The sequence below is a fragment of the Bombina bombina genome, chromosome 8 (genome assembly GCF_027579735.1).
Source record: "Bombina bombina isolate aBomBom1 chromosome 8, aBomBom1.pri, whole genome shotgun sequence".
In the NCBI taxonomy this organism is placed as follows: domain Eukaryota; kingdom Metazoa; phylum Chordata; class Amphibia; order Anura; family Bombinatoridae; genus Bombina; species Bombina bombina.
The window spans coordinates 108,587,934-108,609,364 of NC_069506.1; the positions used below are offsets into that span (position 1 = coordinate 108,587,934).

At 43.0% G+C, this 21,431-nt stretch overlaps 1 protein-coding gene across 2 annotated transcripts in view; it reads left to right on the forward strand.

Moving 5' to 3' along the window:
• The first annotated feature begins 504 nt into the window (after window positions 1-504).
• The window catches only part of LOC128638501 (oocyte zinc finger protein XlCOF7.1), a 134,437-nt gene continuing 113,510 nt past the window's right edge, over window positions 505-21,431 (forward strand). Inside the window, exons 1-3 of one of the 2 annotated variants that reach the window (XM_053690490.1) lie at window positions 505-606; window positions 17,946-18,107; window positions 18,994-19,148. In XM_053690490.1, the coding sequence (XP_053546465.1) occupies window positions 19,059-19,148 (90 nt within the window). In that variant the 5' untranslated portion in view covers window positions 505-606; window positions 17,946-18,107; window positions 18,994-19,058. The remainder of the gene's footprint in view (window positions 607-17,945; window positions 18,108-18,993; window positions 19,149-21,431) is intronic. The other variant, XM_053690489.1, reaches the window with a different exon arrangement.

The following is a 21,431-nucleotide window of genomic DNA, read 5'->3' on the forward strand; positions in this document are numbered from 1 at the left end:
TGTTTACCATTCGTCCCTCTTTGTATATGTGTATAGTTATAGCCTGATACAGTATCTAGGATTCCCCCATACACAGCATAATCCACTCTTGGTACAAAGGTGTTTTCATCTTTTAATTACCCCCTCTAACATATACATGCTTTTCATATATCCCCATTCAATCGCACTTGGTCTGTGCCTATAAATTCAACCATGCAAATGCTCAGCAGGCTTCTTTATGATAAAAATAAAAAAGCCCAGAAAAACAACCCCAACTATACAACTACCATAACCATAATGCTTTGCACTAGGGCGTTCCATGTATTAACCAATGAAAGCAATGAATTGTAATATCACCAACTTTTGATTGGATGACAGCTGTATGATCATGAACTATACGTGACGTAATGCATAATTTTACTTCGGCTCACAAACTTTAAAGGGAAACTCAGGAATTTCCCATAACAAACATGGCAGCCTAATGTTTAAACACTAACACGTGACATACGCAGGTTTCCGTCGCAGCTCTAGAGTGCGACGGTACGTCACTCATTGTCTGACAGTCAAACGAGGAACAGTCCAATGAACCAATTATCGAGAATTCAACAGCTGTAACATTATGTTGTGGTGAGGAGGAACTTCAGCTTGTAGATCAATATTTATTATATGAGAAGGGGGTGTTGAGTTTGTCTGTTGCTATGTGAACTGGATCAGAAGGGGGAGCTGCTTGTGTGTCTACGTACAGTGAGTGGGGGAGGGATAGCTCAGCGTATGGGTGAACTGAGTGTAGAAGATTTGTTTATGTAAATATATATATATATATATATATATTTGTCAAGTGTGTATTTTTTTAAAATATGCATTAGACAAGCCTTTACATTATTCGCTTTTGATCATCTGTACTGGCAAGTTCATGTAAATAGTTTATTGCAGGGTTTTTGGTCTCTTTGAGAAAAGCCACCTCTTACTATAATCAGTTGTATACCTACTGAGAATTCGGGCTTAGGTAGTGTGAGGAGGGTGTTCTGTGTGTGACTGTATATAGTGTGCCATTGGAGTGTATAATATAGAGCCTTAGGGAGATGTTTGTGTATGTATGCAGTATGTGAGTAGGGAGAGAGGTGGGTGGGTGCACTCTATGTGAGGAGGGAGAGAGGTGGGTGGGTGCACTCTATGTGAGGAGGGAGAGAGGTGGGTGGGTGCGCTCTGCGAGGAGGGATAGAAATGGGTGGGTGCGCTCTATGTGAGGAGGGAGAGAGATGGGTGGGTGCGCTCTATGTGAGGAGGGAGAGAGGTGGGTGGGTGCGCTCTATGTGAGGAGGGAGAGAGGTGGGTGGGTGCGCTCTATGTGAGGAGGGAGAGAGGTGGGTGGGTGCGCTCTATGTGAGGAGGGAGAGAGGTGGGTGGGTGCGCTCTATGTGAGGAGGGAGAGAGGTGGGTGGGTGCGCTCTATGTGAGGAGGGAGAGAGGTGGGTGGGTGCGCTCTATGTGAGGAGGGAGAGAGGTGGGTGGGTGCGCTCTATGTGAGGAGGGAGAGAGGTGGGTGGGTGCGCTCTATGTGAGGAGGGAGAGAGGTGGGTGGGTGCGCTCTATGTGAGGAGGGAGAGAGGTGGGTGGGTGCGCTCTATGTGAGGAGGGAGAGAGGTGGGTGGGTGCGCTCTATGTGAGGAGGGAGAGAGGTGGGTGGGTGCGCTCTATGTGAGGAGGGAGAGAGGTGGGTGGGTGCGCTCTATGTGAGGAGGGAGAGAGGTGGGTGGGTGCGCTCTATGTGAGGAGGGAGAGAGGTGGGTGGGTGCGCTCTATGTGAGGAGGGAGAGAGGTGGGTGGGTGCGCTCTATGTGAGGAGGGAGAGAGGTGGGTGGGTGCGCTCTATGTGAGGAGGGAGAGAGGTGGGTGGGTGCGCTCTATGTGAGGAGGGAGAGAGGTGGGTGGGTGCGCTCTATGTGAGGAGGGAGAGAGGTGGGTGGGTGCGCTCTATGTGAGGAGGGAGAGAGGTGGGTGGGTGCGCTCTATGTGAGGAGGGAGAGAGGTGGGTGGGTGCGCTCTATGTGAGGAGGGAGAGAGGTGGGTGGGTGCGCTCTATGTGAGGAGGGAGAGAGGTGGGTGGGTGCGCTCTATGTGAGGAGGGAGAGAGGTGGGTGGGTGCGCTCTATGTGAGGAGGGAGAGAGGTGGGTGGGTGCGCTCTATGTGAGGAGGGAGAGAGGTGGGTGGGTGCGCTCTATGTGAGGAGGGAGAGAGGTGGGTGGGTGCGCTCTATGTGAGGAGGGAGAGAGGCGGGTGGGTGCGCTCTATGTGAGGAGGGAGAGAGGCGGGTGGGTGCGCTCTATGTGAGGAGGGAGAGAGGCGGGTGGGTGCGCTCTATGTGAGGAGGGAGAGAGGCGGGTGGGTGCGCTCTATGTGAGGAGGGAGAGAGGCGGGTGGGTGCGCTCTATGTGAGGAGGGAGAGAGGCGGGTGGGTGCGCTCTATGTGAGGAGTGGAGATAGGCGGGTGGGTGCGCTCTATGTGAGGAGTGGAGATAGGCGGGTGGGTGCGCTCTATGTGAGGAGTGGAGATAGGCGGGTGGGTGCGCTCTATGTGAGGAGTGGAGATAGGCGGGTGGGTGCGCTCTATGTGAGGAGTGGAGATAGGCGGGTGGGTGCGCTCTATGTGAGGAGTGGAGATAGGCGGGTGGGTGCGCTCTATGTGAGGAGTGGAGATAGGCGGGTGGGTGCGCTCTATGTGAGGAGTGGAGATAGGCGGGTGGGTGCGCTCTATGTGAGGAGTGGAGATAGGCGGGTGGGTGCGCTCTATGTGAGGAGTGGAGATAGGCGGGTGGGTGCGCTCTATGTGAGGAGTGGAGATAGGCGGGTGGGTGCGCTCTATGTGAGGAGTGGAGATAGGCGGGTGGGTGCGCTCTATGTGAGGAGTGGAGAGAGGCGGGTGGGTGCGCTCTATGTGAGGAGTGGAGATAGGCGGGTGGGTGCGCTCTATGTGAGGAGTGGAGATAGGCGGGTGGGTGCGCTCTATGTGAGGAGTGGAGATAGGCGGGTGGGTGCGCTCTGTGTGAGGAGATAGGCGGGTGGGTGCGCTCTGTGTGAGGAGATAGGCGGGTGGGTGCGCTCTGTGTGAGGAGAGAGGCGGGGGGGTGCGCTCTGTGTGAGGAGAGAGGCGGGGGGGTGCGCTCTGTGTGAGGAGAGAGGCGGGGGGGTGCGCTCTGTGTGAGGAGAGAGGCGGGGGGGTGCGCGCTCTGTGTGAGGATAGAGGCGGGGGGGGTGCGCGCTCTGTGTGAGGAGAGAGGCGGGGGGGGTGCGCTCTGTGTGAGGAGAGAGGCGGGGGGGGGTGCGCTCTGTGTGAGGAGAGAGGCGGGGGGGGTGCGCTCTGTGTGAGGAGAGAGGCGGGGGGGGTGCGCTCTGTGTGAGGAGAGAGGCGGGGGGGGGTGCGCTCTGTGTGAGGAGAGGCGGGGGGGGTGCGCTCTGTGTGAGGAGAGAGGCGGGGGGGGTGCGCTCTGTGTGAGGAGAGAGGCGGGGGGGGTGCGCTCTGTGTGAGGAGAGAGGCGGGGGGGGTGCGCTCTGTGTGAGGAGAGAGGCGGGGGGGGGTGCGCTCTGTGTGAGGAGAGAGGCGGGGGGGGGTGCGCTCTGTGTGAGGAGTGAGGCGGGGGGGGGTGCGCTCTGTGTGAGGAGTGAGGCGGGGGGGTGCGCTCTGTGTGAGGAGTGAGGCGGGGGGGTGCGCTCTGTGTGAGGAGAGAGGCGGGGGGGGGGTGCGCTCTGTGTGAGGAGAGAGGCGGGGGGGGTGCGCTCTGTGTGAGGAGAGAGGCGGGGGGGGGTGCGCTCTGTGTGAGGAGAGAGGCGGGGGGGGGTGCGCTCTGTGTGAGGAGAGAGGCGGGGGGGGTGCGCTCTGTGTGAGGAGAGAGGCGGGGGGGTGCGCTCTGTGTGAGGAGAGAGGCGGGGGGGGTGCGCTCTGTGAGAGGTGTGGTGTATATGCAATATGTGAAGAGGGAAAGGTGTGTGTATGTAGTAGGCAACATGCATACTGAAATAAAAAAAATCTTAAAATACCTGAAACCCCCCTGCCAAGAGCTGCTTGAAAACACTGCTCTCCCCCCCCCCCTTCAAGTTGTGCTGCAAACTCATTTCCATTTGTATGTATATTGGTCAGTGTATTTTACCTGCACTTCTTTTTTGAATATTCATAAAAATGAGCACGTATCTGCTAATGCTTTGTTGATAGGAATTCTGTGAATTTAATTTCTATACCTAATTGTAATGCAAACACACTGACACTTCGTTAAAATTGATTTGTGAATATAGATACAGACTTAAAGGGACACTAAACCCAATTTTTTTCTTTCATGATTCAAATAGAGCATGAAATTTTAAGCAACTTTCTAATTTACTCCTATTATCAATTTTTCTTCATTCTCTTGCTATCTTTATTTTAAATGCAGGAATGTAAATCTTAGCAGCCAGCCCATTTTAGGTTCAGCACCAAGGATAGAGCTTTCTTATTGGAGGCTTACATTTACCCACCAATAAGCAAGCATAACCCAGGTTGTCAACCTAAAATGGGCCGGCTCCTATGCATCACATTCCTGCTTTTTAAATAAAGTTAGCAAGAGAACGAAGAAAAATTGATAATAGGAGTAAATTAGAAAGTTGCTTTAAATTGCATGCTCTATCTGAATCATGAAAGAAAAAAATTGGGTTTAGTGTCCCTTAAGTTTTTGTCCTTTTGTACGGAATATACACACTGTGTAATCTCCACAAATGCTAGAAAATGACACATGCCTATCTCTCACACACAACATACAGATACACCAAACACAGTGTAGACAGATCTTATTGAGTACACTTTAGAAGGAAATATGAGCAAATTCAATTGGCCTCTGTTTATCACAAAATGTTTCTTTGTTTCAATGAGTAGAAAATTCTCAGCCATATTAGATATCTATTAACTCCGTAAAGGAGTTAAAGTTACAGGGAACCCCCATTTTTCTCTTTCATGATTTGGATAGTTCATACAATTTTAAACAACTTTCCAATTGACTTCTATTATCAAATTTTCCTCATTCTCTTGTTATCCTTTGCTGAAGAAACAACATTGCACTAATGCAATCAACAGAGTTAATGTTCCAGGAGGAGTTGATCAAATGAGCAGTGATTTAAAAAAAAAAAAAAAAGACGACTGGTTAAATAAATGGGATCTGAAATGTAATATTACCAAGAGCAAAATTATGCATATAGGATCCAAAAACCCAAAGGCCAATTATAGTCTCAATGGTACATTACTGGCTGTAACTAAAGAAGAAAGGGACATGGATATTATTATTTCAGGTGATTTAAAATTTGATACACAATGCAGTAGTGCAGCCAGTAAGGCCAGTCGAATACTTGGTTGCATTGGGAGAGTTATTAGTAGCAGAAATAGCAAGGTTCTTATGCCATTTTGCAGATTATTAGTTAGGCCACATCTGGAATACTGTGTACAGTTCTGGAGACCATATCTCCAGAAAGATATAAATCAACTAGAAGCTGTCCAAAAGAGGGCTACTAAAATGGTACATGATCTAAAATATAAAACGTACAAAGAAAGACTCTATGATCTAAACATGTATAGTAAGAGGTGACATGATAGAGACCTTTAAATATTTGAAGGGACTTTTTCACAAAAAAATAAATGCCATAACAAGGGGTCACAATCTAAAGTTAGAGCGTAGCAGATTCAGGAGAAATGTGAGGAAGAATTTTATTACAGAAAGGGTGGTGGATTCATGGAATAAACTTCCATCTGAGGTGGTAAACACAAAGACTGTAAATGAATTCAAAAATGCCTGGGACATGCATAAGGCTATCCTAAGAAAAAAGTAACACGTAATATGAGTAGACTTGATGGGCCTTTTTGGTTCTTATCTACCGTCAAGTTCTATGTTTAATGGCAGTTAGCTGAACACATCTAGTCAGCCAATCATAAGAGAGAAATATGTGCAAGGACCAAATCACCAGCTAGCTTTTTCTAGTGTAGGATATGTGCATATTATTTTTTAACAAGGGATACAATGAGAACAAAGCACATTTCAAAACAGAAGTGATTTTTAAAAGTTTCTTAAAAATACATACTCTATATAAATCATGCAAGTTTAATGTTGACTTTTCTATCCCTTTAAGGACCAGTAAATAAAGTAGATTTGCATAATAAACAAATGCATGATAAAAAAAGACAATGCAATAACACTTAGTCTGAACTTCAAATGAGTAGTAGATTTTTTTTTTTCTGACAGATTTTAATGTTATGTCTATTTCGACGACTCCTGTATCATGTGACAGCTGTCAGCCAATCACAAATGCATATATGTATATTCTGTGAATTCTTGCACATGCTCAGTAGTGGCTGGTGACTCAAAAGGTATAAAAATAAAAAGACTGTGCAGGTTTTGTTAATGGAAGTAAATTGAGAAGTTGTTTAAAATTGCATGCTCTATCTGAATCATGAACGCTTAATTTTGACTTGTGTCTCTTGTCGTCAGTGCAATTCTTCCAGTATTTATGGTGTCATTTTTGTGCACTATGAATTTTGTATTTAGTCATGAATATGTTAATGTTTTTTAAAATGCTCACCTGTTTTGTATAAAAACTCTATTCACGTGGGTTGTACTAATGGCTCCTTATGTGGGGGGCGCACAAAGCGTGTATGTATTGGGTCATTTTGCACCATCATCACATTTTTTGTATACCTGGTTTTAAATGCAATTGTTTTAATACCTTTTACTTTATATAAGTGATGGATTCCATGACCTATCAAGGTTAAAGGGACAGTCAACAATAGAATTTGTATTGATTAAACAGATAATCCCTTTATTACCCATTCCCCAGTTTTGCATAACCAACACAGTTATATTAATATACTTTTTACCTCTGTGATTACCTTGTATCGAAGCATCATCTGACAGCCCCCTGATCACATGACTTTGTATTTAGTATCTATTGACTTGCATTTAGTACTGTATTGTGCCAAGTCTTAAATAACTTCTCAGGCGTTAACATATTGTTATCTATATGGCCCACATGAACTAACAGGCTCCTGTTGTGAAAAGCAAATACAATAGCATGTGATTTAAAATATATTAAGTGAGTGGGTAGTAAAGGCGTTATCTATCTTTTTAAACAATAACAATTTTGATGTAGACTGTCCCTTTAAGTGGCTGGAGTGAGGGTGCATGAGATTGACTATGGATTCAACTATTGAGGTTAAAGGTGGAGGCCTCTGTTTTTGCACCCTCCTGGCTTCTGTACTTGGCAGTCTACTGCGTTAAGGTTTATCTGTCTGTGTTACAAATGCGTATTTACCTAATGTGGAACTGGTTTTTCAGCAACAAATGATTGATGTCAGAGTCTGCCAGTACTAAAATAAAAGGCTGCTTTATATATATATATATATATATATATATATATATATATATATATATATGTGTGTTTTCTGCAGTGTATTATCCCCCTTACCCCCAACCTTCCTGATTTCCCCCCCCCCCCCCCCCAGACAGCTCTCTAACCCTCCCCCTTCTACCTAGTACTGGCAGCTGTCTGCCAGTACCCAGTTTGCAGCAAATTTAGCAATTTAGAAAGAAAGAGAAAAAAAAAAAACCCTTTTTTTCTTCTTCTGTAGTTTATTCCCCCCCCCCCTTCACTACCCTACCCCCTCCCAGATCCCTTTCCCTCAGTGGATCCCCGTGGCCGAACTTTTAGCCGACGGACATTTGACCGAAACACAAGTGTCTGTCAGATAACAGTCCGGCCACGAGATAGATTTGATAGATAGATACATAGATTAGATAGATAGATCAATAGATGCAATAGATACATTTGATAGATACGATAGATAGATTTGATAGATAAATAGATAGATTTGATAGATAATTTCCCAGACAGAGAATTACAAAACGTGCGGTCTGGGACCCATGATAAGGTTCCCAGAGGCAGTTGCGGCGCCCGAGGCTCTGATTAGAACAGAGCACTCTGGAACGTATCTGCCCTCGGCCGAAATCGGAACATTCTTTAGCTTTCTGTCCGTCTGCCAAATGTCCGTCTGCCAAATGTCCGTCTGCCAAATGTCCGTCTGCCAAATGTCCGTCTGCCAAATGTCCGTCTGCCAAATGTCCGTCTGCCAAATGTCCGTCTGCATTTTGTCAGAGCACCGTGGATCCCACATAGGATCCTCCTCATTGCCCTTCCTTCCTCCTTCCCCCTCACTTTCTGGCTCTTTTTTTTTTTTTTTTTTTTTTCCCCCCTAACGTGTTGCGTGGCGTAGTAGTCCCACCCACTCCCGCCCTTCTCCAGCGATGGGCCGCCCACCAGCCTCCCTCATTAAACTCCCACCCACCATCGATCGGCACCACCACTGCACGATGCAGAGAGGGCCACAGAGTGGCCCTCTCTGCATCGATAACTCTGCAGATCTATTTCTGCAGTGCCCCACTTTTGGGGCATGCAGAAATAGCACAATCTCGCTATTTTGAGCGGGATTGCGGCAGAGAGAAGCCCAGGACTGCAGCGACGTACAGGGTACGTCGCTGGTCTTTTTTAAGGGCATAACGACCAGCGTCGTTAAGGGGTTAAATTTAGTAGATTTTTTTTTTTTTTTTAAAACAAATTTCAAAGTTATGTCTATTTTCACCAACTCCTGTATCTTGTGACAACCATCAGCCACTCACAAATGCATATACGTATATTCTGTGATTTCTTGCACATACTCAGTAGGATCTGGTGTAAATATAAAGACTGCACATTTTGTCAATGGAAGTAAATTGAAAAGTTGTTTAAAATTGCATGACCTATTTGAATCATCATAATAGTTTAACTTTGCCTTGAGTGTCCCTTCAAGGTCTGGTGTGTGCTAGTCTCATGTGGGTACAAAAATTGACAAGTAAAGAGTTAAAAGGGTTTACAAAGATTGACGACTTAAACTCTGCTATGATTTAGATACGTGTCAACATGTCTTATGTTTACTGTGCTTTTAAGGTGTCATAGCAAGTGAAGTAGTATGAATGTTTGTATGCTTAAAGGTACCTAAGTATAGGGAGAAATTTATTTCCAGGAGATAGACCTAATTATTAAATACAAATCTACGCTGTTCTGTATATTTTACATCTTTTCTATGTGTTAAAACATTTTTAAAGGTAATGAACTTCTGAGTAACACAAGCTCAGTTGTGCAACATACAGTTTTTACCCTGTAAAGCATCTATCCTTAAAGGGATAGTAAACGATTAGACAATCCCTTTATTTACCATTCCCCAGTTTTGCATAACTAACACTGTTATAGAAATATACTTTTTACCTCTGTAATTACCTTATATCTAAGCTTCTGCTGACTGCCTCCTTATCTCAGATCTTTTGACAGACTTGCATTACAGGCAATTAGTGCTGACTATATGAAACACATGAACTAACGCCCTCTAGCTGTGAAAAACTGTCAAATGCATTCAGATGAGAGGCGGCCTTCAAGGGCTTAGAAATTAGCATATGAGACTTTCAACTAAGAATAACAGGAGAACAAAGCACATTTGATGATAAAAGTAAATTAGAAAGTTGTTTAAAATGACATGCCCTATCTGAATCATGAAAGTTTAATTTGGACTTTACTATCCCTTTAAGGGGTTAAATGAAAGAAATCCTCAGTAGTGTTCCTTGGAATTGCAGGTTAGGGTAGTAATAAGGACCTTCTAGATACACACACATGTATGAGCTTGGTACCTTATGGGTTTAATACAGATGTGGACATTGCTGCATTTCTTGATCATTTATATAAATGTATAAATAATATAATGTTTTCAGACAAAAACTTCCCCAAAAGACCAGAGCATTTTTGCCATCACTACATTTAAACAGAAATGGTCTTTTTTTTTTTTTTTTTTTTTTTTTTTTTTAAACCTTTCAAAACTATATATTGTTTTTTAGTAGACAACCCAAAGTATTGATCTAGGCCCATTTTGGTATATTTCATGCCACTATTTCATTGCCAAATGCAATCAAATAAAAAGAAATCGTTCACTTATTCTTAATTTTAGGTTCCTTACTGAAATGATTTACAAACAGCTTGTGCAATCATAGCACAAATTATTGTAAATGCTTCTCTGGGATCCCCTTTGTTCAGAAATAGCAGCCATATATGGCAATGGCATGGCTTTTAGGTAGGCTGACCATATTTCCTTGAGACAAAAACGGGACATTGAGATGTCAAAAACGGGACAGGGTTAAAATTCTTTATTCATAGGGAAAAAAAGTAAGATTTTAACAAAAGTTCTTTTATGACATGAATATAAACTATTGAGCCAACAATTATCCTTAGCTGAGTTGCCCAAAATCATTGTTACATGGTGGATAAACTGAGAAAAATGTGGAAATAGTTACTTGATGATGATAATTGTTATTTATAACGTCTGTACAACCAGCACTGCAGCAGCATAATAATAAGCATAATTAATGACAATTTAATTGCTTGACAGGCACAGACACTGGTCTTACTTTGGCCATGCACAATTCTTGCAGAACTTAGACATTTGATCTACTTGATCACTATGTTTGTATGTTCACACTGTGACACGAGAAGATGGTAAGAATTATCTCTCTGGTGATGGTCAGCCACTAATTTGGGTGATGGCAGAGGCAGATGATCATCACATCAGATGATGACAGATCTAGTCCGACTCCTGTCCTTACTAGGCACTAGCTAGTAGTTCTAACTTCCCTCTCGTGACCAGTCTTTCTCCTCAGTTCAGTCTGACAGCTCACGACTGAGTACTGACCTGCTATCACTTGCTTTCAATGATCACGCCCCTAATTTTGAGTGCGGGCGGCATAGACGCGGTGCTGTGGATCATGTGGGCATGGCCACCCAAACCGTGCAGTTAAAAAAAAACTACCCTTCCTGCCGGCAGGGAGTTTAAAAAATGTTAGTAAGTGGTATGTGTGCTAAAAAATGACACTTGCGCTGATCGCACAGTCTAATAACCCTCAAAACGGGACAAAATGAATATTATTAAAGAAACGACGGGACAGGGGAAGAAACATAAAATAACGGTACTGTCCCTTTCAAAACGGGACATATGGTCAGCCTACTTTTAGGTAATTAGAAGGCTGAATGCCGCTGCGCACCACACTTGTATTATGCCCAGCAGTGTAGAGGTTAATTAGGTAGCGTGTAAGGTTAATTTTATCTTTAGTGTATAGATCAGCCTCCCACCTGATACATCCCACCCCCTGATCCCTCCCTGACCCCTCTCAAACAGCTCTTTTGCTAATCGGTAATGTTACTACTAAGGTGGGGAGTCATTGTATTCTCTGACCCAGGCAGCACAATATCTTGAGCCAGCTCTGTGGAGGACATAGGGGGTTGTCATCTTCGTTTGGACAGTGCTGAGCACAGCTCCACCTTTGTATCATCAGCATTTATTATGTTACCATTGGGCTTGCGAATGCGAGAAGGGGTCGTAATGCAAATTTCTTGTCATGAATGGGGTTCACTAATCCACTGATGTTGTTGGCGATCCCCAGCACTGCTGACCACAATTGGTGGTGAAGGGGGCGACACTCCCAAGGCTACATGGGAGTGTCAGAGATGGCACCATAAATGTGCATGGGGACATTACAGAAGAGGGCGGGGAAGTGATAAGTAGTAAAGGGAGCTAAATGGGGGTGAGGTTGTTCAAACCCCTCAAGCTCCCTTACGGGCTATAGACCTCCAATACCTTCATTTTAAAGAGATTTGACTGCACTTTCAAATGATGGTAGTTTACTTTTTATAAGTAAAAACAAAACACATGGAGTTTTGCTGGGAAATGGGACGTTATAGGCTCAATAGAAAAAAAACCTTATGTCTAGAGACCCCAAATAAACTATATTTTATAGTAGACAAGTACTTCATTTAAATAAATTAGTTTTGCCTGCATAGACCGGTGATCACTGGGGATCAATTTCAAAGAATAAGTGTTTTTATTTATCTACTGACACACAGGGGCCCCTCTATATTATAACCCCCAAAAGACCGTATGAGCCCCTGTTTACATTTGGCTATCCTTGATGACCATTTCTTAGGTGATTAAAGGAGCAACTGTAGTTCTCTGACCTTTTTCAATATTTATTAACATCGTAACAAAAATATATATAAAAACAATTTCTCCAACATTGGTGTGTCCGGTCCACGGCGTCATCCATTACTTGTGGGAAATGTTCTCCCCCACAGGGAAAGGCAAGGAGAGCACACAGCAAGAGCTGTCCATATAGCTCCCCCTCTGGCTCCGTCCCCCAGTCATTCTCCTTGCCGCTCTGAACAAGTAGCATCTACCACGGGGATGGCGAGGAGTTTGTGGTGTTAAGAAACCTGCTGCTGCTACCAAGACAGCATGAAGGGGTAGCCCCCGATCCGGGACCGGATCTGGTAGGGGGCAGACTATCTCTCTTCGCTCAGGCTTGGGCAAGAGATGTTCTGGATCCCTGGGCACTAGAGATAGTTTCCAAGGGATACCTGTTAGAATTCAAGGGACTTCCTCCAAAGGGAAGGTTCCACCTGTCTCGCTTATCTTCAGACCAGATAAAGAAACAGGCATTCTTACATTGTGTAAGAGACCTATCAAAGATGGGAGTGATAAACCCAGTCCCCTCCGGGGAACAAGGTCTAGGGTTTTACTCAAACCTGTTTGTGGTTCCCAAAAAAGAGGGAACTTTCAGGCCAATTCTGGATTTAAAGATATTAAACAAATCTCATCATCAGTTCCTGAGGTTCGCCTTTCTGGACAAACATTACCAGTTTGTGGCTCTTCCATTCGGTTTAGCCACCGCTCCCAGAATTTTCACAAAGGTGCTAGGGTCCCTTCTAGCGGTCCTAAGACCGAGGGGCATCGCTGTAGCACCTTATCTAGACGACATCCTAATCCAAGCGTCGTCTCTTTCCAAAAGCGAGGGCTCATACAGACATTGTATTGGCTCTTCTCAGATCTCACGGGTGGAAAGTGAACATAGAAAAAAGTTCACTGTCAACGTCCACAAGGGTTCCTTTTCTGGGAACAATAATAGATTCTGTGGAAATGAAGATCTTTCTCACAGACGTCAGAAAGACAAAGCTTCTAAAAGCTTGTCGAGTTCTTTTTTTTTTTTTTTTTTTTTATTGAGGTTTCGGAAAGCAAATCACAATAAAAGAAGAGAAAAAAAGAAAAAACAGTATGCACGGTTAGTCATTACAAGAATGTCAAGTACATTACAATGTTGAGTGTATACAAACAATCTAGAAAGTGGAATAAGCAATAAGCTTGTCGAGTTCTTCACTCTATTCCTCAACCCTCCATAGCTCAATGCATGGAAGTAATAGGACTTATGGTCGCAGCAATGGATTTGGTTCCTTTTGCTCGAATTCATCTAAGACCATTACAGCTGTGCATGCTCAATCAGTGGAATGGGGACTATACAGACTTGTCTCCCCAAATTCAAGTAGACCAGGTAACCAGGGACTCACTTCTCTGGTGGTTGACCCAGGATCACCTGTCTCAGGGAATGAGTTTCCGCAGACCGGAGTGGGTCATCGTCACGACCGACGCCAGCCTCTTGGGGTGGGGCGCGGTCTGGGACTCTCTGAAAGCTCAGGGCCTATGGTCACGGGAAGAGTCGCTTCTCCCGATAAACATTTTGGAACTAAGAGCTATATTCAATGCGCTCCTGGCTTGGCCTCAGCTAGCGGAAGCCAGGTTCATAAGATTTCAGTCGGACAACATAACGACTGTTGCGTACATCAATCATCAGGGGGGGAACAAAGAGTTCCCTAGCGATGAAGGAAGTAACCAAGATAATCCAATGGGCAGAGAATCACTCCTGCCATCTATCTGCTATTCACATCCCAGGAGTAGACAACTGGGAGGCGGACTATTTGAGTCGTCAGACTTTCCATCCGGGGGAGTGGGAACTCCATCCGGAGGTCTTTGCTCAGTTAACCCAATTATGGGGCATTCCAGACATGGATCTAATGGCGTCCCGTCAGAACTTCAAGATTCCTTGCTACGGGTCCAGATCCAGGGATCCCAAGGCGACTCTAGTGGATGCATTAGTGGCGCCTTGGTCGTTCAACCTAGCATATGTGTTTCCACCGTTTCCTCTCCTCCCCAGGTTCATAGCCAGGATCAAACAGGAGAAGGCCTCGGTGATTCTGATAGCTCCTGCGTGGCCACGCAGGACTTGGTATGCAGACCTGGTGAATATGTCATCGGCTCCACCATGGAAGCTACCTTTGAGACAGGACCTTCTAGTACAAGGTCCATTCGAACATCCCAATCTAGTTTCTCTGCAGCTGACTGCTTGGAAATTGAACGCTTGATTTTATCCAAGCGTGGGTTTTCAAATTCTGTGATTGATACTCTGGTCCAAGCCAGAAAACCTGTGACTAGAAAGATTTACCATAAAATATGGAAAAATTATATCTGTTGGTGTGAATCCAAAGGATTCTCCTGGAGTAAGATTAAAATTCCAAAGATTCTCTCCTTTCTCCAAGAAGGTTTGGATAAAGGATTGTCAGCTAGTTCTCTAAAAGGACAGATTTCTGCATTATCCGTCTTGTTGCACAAACGACTGGCAGCTTTGCCAGATGTACAAGCTTTTGTTCAGGCTTTGGTTAGAATCAAGCCTGTTTACAGACCCATGACTCCTCCTTGGAGTCTAAATTTAGTTATTTCAGTTCTTCAAGGGGTTCCGTTTGAACCTTTACATTCCATAGATATTAAGTTACTATCTTGGAAAGTTCTGTTTTTGGTTGCTATTTCTTCTGCTAGAAGAGTTTCTGAATTATCTGCTTTGCAGTGTGATCCACCCTATCTGGTGTTCCATTCAGATAAGGTTGTTTTGCATACTAAGCCTGGTTTTCTTCCAAAAGTTGTTTCCAACAAGAACATCAACCAGGAAATAGTTGTTCCTTCTTTGTGCCCGAATCCAGTTTCAAAGAAGGAACGTTTATTACACAATTTAGATGTTGTTCGTGCTTTAAAGTTCTATTTAGAAGCAACAAAAGATTTTAGACAAACCTCATCCTTGCTTGTCGTTTACTCTGGTAAGAGGAGAGGTCAAAAAGCTAATGCTACCTCTCTCTCTTTCTGGCTGAAAAGCATTATCCGCTTGGCTTATGAGACTGCCGGACGGCAGCCTCCTGACCGTATCACAGCTCACTCTACTAGGGCTGTGGCTTCCACATGGGCCTACAAGAACGAGGTTTCTGTTGACCAGATATGTAAGGCAGCGACTTGGTCTTCTCTGCACACTTTTGCCAAATTCTACAAATTTGATACTTTCGCTTCTTCGGAGGCTATTTTTGGGAGAAAGGTTTTGCAAGCCGTGGTGCCTTCCGTTTAGGTAACCCGATTTGCTCTCACCCTTCATCCGTGTCCTAAAGCTTTGGTATTGGTTCCCACAAGTAATGGTTGACGCCGTGGACCGGACACACCAATGTTGGAGAAAACAGAATTTATGCTTACCTGATAAATTACTTTCTCCAACGGTGTGTCCGGTCCACGGCCCGCCCTGGTTTTTTTGTTTAATCAGGTTGAAAATTTTTTCTTTATACACTACAGTCACCACGGCACCCTATAGTTTCTCCTTTTTCTCCTAACCATCGGTCGAATGACTGGGGGGCGGAGCCAGAGGGGGAGCTATATGGACAGCTCTTGCTGTGTGCTCTCCTTGCCTTTCCCTGTGGGGGAGAACATTTCCCACAAGTAATGGATGATGCCGTGGACCGGACACACCGTTGGAGAAAGTAATTTATCAGGTAAGCATAAATTCTGTTTTTTGTTGCAGCTTTTTCACATGCCAGGTGATCTTTGTGTCAGTTGTTCTGTAAGCATATGGAACAAATTTGTAAGGGTTTGATGGCCCCCAATCCACATAATAGGAGGATATGAAACACTTATGCTGGTACTCAAATATCCTTGTAGGATGGTATAATATAAGGACTGCAATATTAAATGGACAATTTAAAGGGACATTAAGCACTAAATATATTATATGCACTTTCTAATTATGGGTGCCGCCATTTTGCAATCTAGGTTTCACTGCAGGTATCTGAAGGAGAGTTGGTGCACATGTGTAACCATAATGACACTGGAATGCAGTCAAAGATAAATTTCAACACTGTGGCATCTGTTACTTGAGGTTGGTGGGGAATGCTTATAAAATATATTTAGTGATTTTTATTATTATATGGGATGTCTTTGCTTAGCTCAGAGATTGGGCAGATGTAAGGAGCATATATACATTTACAGTATTAGGCCACTGTTGCCTGAAATACACATTTTGTGAAGTTTTCAAATGTATAATCCAATATTTTATTTGTCGTCATTTTCTATATAAAATAAGATGATACAAAGCTACAGTCGTTTTTATCTTAATTCAATTGCAAATTTTATTTGGAAAACCAATGATGTATAGATTCCTCGTGTTGGTGTTTTGGGGAAGTGAATGTGGAATCCTAAAGTATAATGTAAATTAATTTAATGACTTACATGATGTTGCTTTACCATGTTTGATAGAAACCAATCTTACACACATACATAGATATAAATATAAAGCATTCTAGTAGGTAGTATTTTGCCAGTTTCACTTGACTTGATGTTAGATTCAATGTTTGTAAAAGTGTGTGTGTGGGGGGGGGGGGGGCAGCTTTAGTAGAAGGGTGTGAAATGTCTTAACATGTAGTAATGTGGTTTAATTTCATTCAGTGTTCTTCCCAGGACCTATATAATGGGACCCCACCCTGCTAAAATTTACAAGTTTTTTGCACAAATTATCATTAAATCAATTTAGGATAAATCAAGCTATTCAGAGAAGCAAATTAAGGGACAGTTTAGTCCAAAATGAACTTTTATGATTCAGATAGGGCATATCATTTTAAACAACTTTCTAATTTACTTTTATCACCAATTTTGCTTTGTTCTATTGGTATTCTTAGTTGAAAGCTAAACCTAGGAGGCTCATATCCTAATTTCTTAGACCTTAACGGCAACCTCCAATCTAAATGCATTTTGACAGTTTTTCACCACTTGAGCGCATTAGTTCATGTGTGTAGATAACATTGAGCTCACGCATGTGAAGTTACCTAGGAGTCAGCACTGATTGGCTAAAATGCAAGTCTGTCAAAAGAACTCAAATAAGGGGGCAGTTTGCAGATGCTTAGATACAAGGTAATCACAGAGGTAAAAACTATATTATTATAACTGTGTTGGTTATGCAAAACTAGGGAATGGGTAATAAAGGGATTATCTATGTTTTAAAACAATAACAATTCTGGTGTAGACTGTCCCTTTAATGGCATAAGTAATATGTATAAACAACAGAAAACCTTATACTATTGCACTGCCCCTAACCCGCTTCTTCAGTATTTTCTATGGAGAACATTGGAATCTATTTGGGGTCATTTGCTAGAGTATGTATACACTAAAAAAACAAAAATGGCACAGCCATCTAGAAAAATGACACTTGGAAAACAAACAAGTAGGGTTGCAAAATACCCTGGGGATGTTGGTTAACACTTGAATGTATGTGCGGTGTGTGTGATTGTTTTTGTTGTTGTTGTTTTTGTTTTTTAAATAAAGCAGTGTTTCCAGGGATAGGGGTATGTTAAGTCATGTTCCTCATGTGTGAGGCTGGAACACTGAAAACTTATAGATGTATGAATTCAAGTCTTGGGATATGTGAATACATATCTCATTACAGATGAGGGTTTTCAGTGGGGTATAGCACCTGTGATGTCTTGTGTTTGTACTTTTTTGGAGATTTTTTTTAGAGGAAGGCTTTCAAATGTATGCTGACCAATTCTTTATAAGTCACATCTGAATTGTTCATTAATTTGAATAGACCTTATTTTGATAGAAACTTTGCTATATGTGCCCATATTAACTTTTTAAATCCATTATTCACTTTCTTACATTTATTTATGTAAATATTTTTTTCTGTATCTCCCAATATAGGAGAGGCCTTCATTCGTTGTTCTCATCCATTTGACACCTTCCTGATTCATACAGTCCTCGTTTATATAGTCACTGATGATGAACAAGATGAATAAGGACAAGAATATGACTGAGAAGATCTTAATTAGAGCACTGGAGATCATCTACCTGCTGTCTGGAGAGGTGCAGGATAATTGAATATTGTCACCACTCTTACTCCTTACAGTGATATGCAGTGTCCACAGAAGTAAAGCAGCAAAGAATGAGTGTAGAGAACAAATCTGAGAAAGTGGAAGATGGAGATTTATGCAGTGTGTGGTGAATGTATAATACATCTGATTTTACGGTATAACCTGTTCACCTTGTGGTAAAGGAAACCAGTCATGTTGTCCGGTCTATAAACGGCTCTTCAACTTTTTTTCTATTAACTTGCTGTTGAGATATTACCTTCAGACCTTAACATCTTTTAGATTTTTATTAGTTTTCATGTTAGACCTCCTTACTGGGCAAAACCCAATTCAGATATGCTTTGATTGGTATTTAGACTAAATTTACAAAAGACTGTGAATCCTCGCCATAGTAATAACTTTTACAATTCCTCTAGTATGATGAGCAGATATGCAACCATATGAGAGATCCCATAGAACTAATTTGGGCATAAATAACATAGAAATAGGATAGAACATAATCTCCCTAGTGAGGTCTCCTCTGTTTTTAGTGAATATTTATTTGAACCGTTGTGACATTGTAGCTATCTTGATCATATTCCAACAGCCAACGCAGTATATGGTTTTGATTGTGTTCTTGTATTCACCAAGGGCCTTTTTAAATGTTTTAAGTATCGGGTAAAAACGGTTTAGGACAGAGGTGGAGGGAGTTGCAAGATACCCTTGTAGTAGTGACTCCTGGGCTGTGTGTATGTAATATGAATGTTTCAGTAGTTCCTTGAAAATGAAGGCACATGTGCTGAGCAAACTTAGATCTAAGCAAGCAGGTTAGTTGTATGTTATAAGTATATGGCTTTACTGACTGTAGGCTAAATACTTTCTTTTTTTCTATTGGTTTGCAGAAAATCTCTAAACTCCCTCCTCATTTTTGTAGGCCTCAGTCTTAAAGCATTTGGCTAACACACAAATGATGGATAAAATAAACAAGGACACAAAGAAAATGTCAGAGAGGATCTTGAATAACTCTTTGGAGATCATCTACATGCTGACTGGGGAGGTAATAATTTCTGGGACATCAGATTATTTTACTGATGGACAAAAAAAATTAAAATGGTGGTTTAAGCACCAAAACAGTAAAAATGTCATATGAAGAGATGGGAAGGTGTAATATAAGCAGAAACAAACCTCAATTTAGAGTTGGAAAAAATTGTGTACACATCAAGAGTTACTGCATATTCCATATAGGCATAAAATAATCCACTTCACCAAATCTAATGAGGCTTAAAGTGAAGGTAAACTTTGATGAATGAAAGCACGTTTTTTTAAAAAATACTATTAAAAACAGGGGCACTTTCATTCATCAAAGTTTAGAAAGCAACCGTTTTGATTAAAAACGAACCTTTGTGTTTTTGACAGCCAGAGCAGCTTCCCCCACCCGGAGATCTTATCTTCACACGTCGGCAATGACTAATCCAGCTCCCTCCAATCACGGCTTTCCCCCCAGGGCAGTCATTGCCTGAGGCCATGCTGTGATTGGAGGAAGCCGGATTAGTCATAGCTGACGTGTGAAGAGAGGACCTCCGGGTGGGGAAAGCTTCTCTGGCTGTGAAAAAAACAAAGGTAAGTTTTTAATCAAAACGGCTGCTTTCTAAACTTTGATGAATGAAAGTGCCTCTGTTTTTAATAGTATTTAAAAAAAACGGACTTTCATTCATCAAAGTTTACCTTCACTTTAACAATATTGTCTTTTAATGGTGAATATGTAATGGTTTCCTTAGCTTTTGTGAAACAAACTGCTGGCACACTTTATTTTATGTATTAGAAAACAGTGCCTAACAAATTGCACCTTAACCCCTTAACGACACATGTCGTACAGGGTACGTCTTACACAAGCTGGTTTTTAAAGACCAGCGACGTACCCTGTACGTCGTTAAGGGTTTCAAGCGGTTGGAAGCGATCCTGATCGATTCCAGCCGCTTTCAAGGTATTGTAGTCTGCAATACTTTTTTAGGCACACCGATGCAGAGAGAGCCACTCTGTGGCCCTCTCTGCATCGGCCAGTGATGGTGCCGATCGTTGGGGGGTGGGCGCCATTGAAGGGAGGTGGGTGGGCGTCCCATCACTTGGGAACTTCCTTCCGGCTGTTCTCTATGCCGGGTGTGCGCGGGAGCACGCGCTGGAGGTGAGGGGCGGGTGCGTGTGCACGTGCGCGCGCACCCGCGATCTAGGACAGTTGCTGGGGAATTTTTTTTTTGGTGGGCGAGGGTGGTGGGTGCAGAGGAGCAGTGATCTGGGGGTGATCTGGGAATGATCTGGGAGGGTGTAGGGTATGGAGGGGGGCAGCTACACTACAGAAAAAGTTAGGTTTATAAAAAAAAAAAAAGTTATTTTCCAAAGTGGGTACTGCCAGTACCCAAAATGGTGGTTAATAGTGGGGGGAGGGTTAGAGAGCTCTTTGGGGGGGGGGGGATCAGGCAGGTTGGGGGCTAAGGGGGGATCCTACACAGCAGACTATGATATATATATTTTTTAATAATTAAAACTAAATAAAACTTTTATTTTAGTACTGGCAGACTTTCTGCCAGTACTTAAGATGGCGGGGACAATTGTGGGGTGGGGGAGGGAAGAGAGCTGTTTGGGAGGGATCAGGGGGTGGGATGTGTCAGGTGGGAGACTGATTTCTACACTAAAGCTAAAATTAACCCTTCAAGCTCCCTACAAGCTACATAATAAACCCCGTCACTGCTGGGCATAATACAAGTTTGGTGTGCAGCAGCATTTAGCGGCCTTCTAATTACCAAAAAGTAATGCCAAAGCCATAAATGTCTGCTATTTCTGAACAAAGGGGATCCCAGAGAAGCATTTACAACCATTTGTGCCATAATTGCACAAGCTGTTTGTAAATAATTTCAGTGAGAAACCCAAAGTTAGTGAAAAAGTGAACGATTTTTTTTATTTGATCGCATTTGGCGGTGAAATGGTGGCATGAAATATATCAAAATTGGCCTAGATCAATACTTTGGGTTGTCTACTACACTAAAGCTAAAATTAACCCTACAAGCTCCCTACAAGCTACCTAATTAACCCCTTCACTGCTGGGCCTAATACAAATGTGGTGCGCAGCGGCATTTAGCGGCCTTCTAATTACCAAAAAGCAAAGCCATATATGTCTGCTATTTCTGAACAAAGGGGATCCTAGAGAAGCATTTACAACCATTTGTGCCATTATTGCACAAGTTGTTTGTAAATAATTTCAGTGAGAAACCTAATATTTGTGAAAAAGTGAACAATTTTTTTATTTGACCGCATTTGGCGGTGAAATGGTGGCATGAACTATACC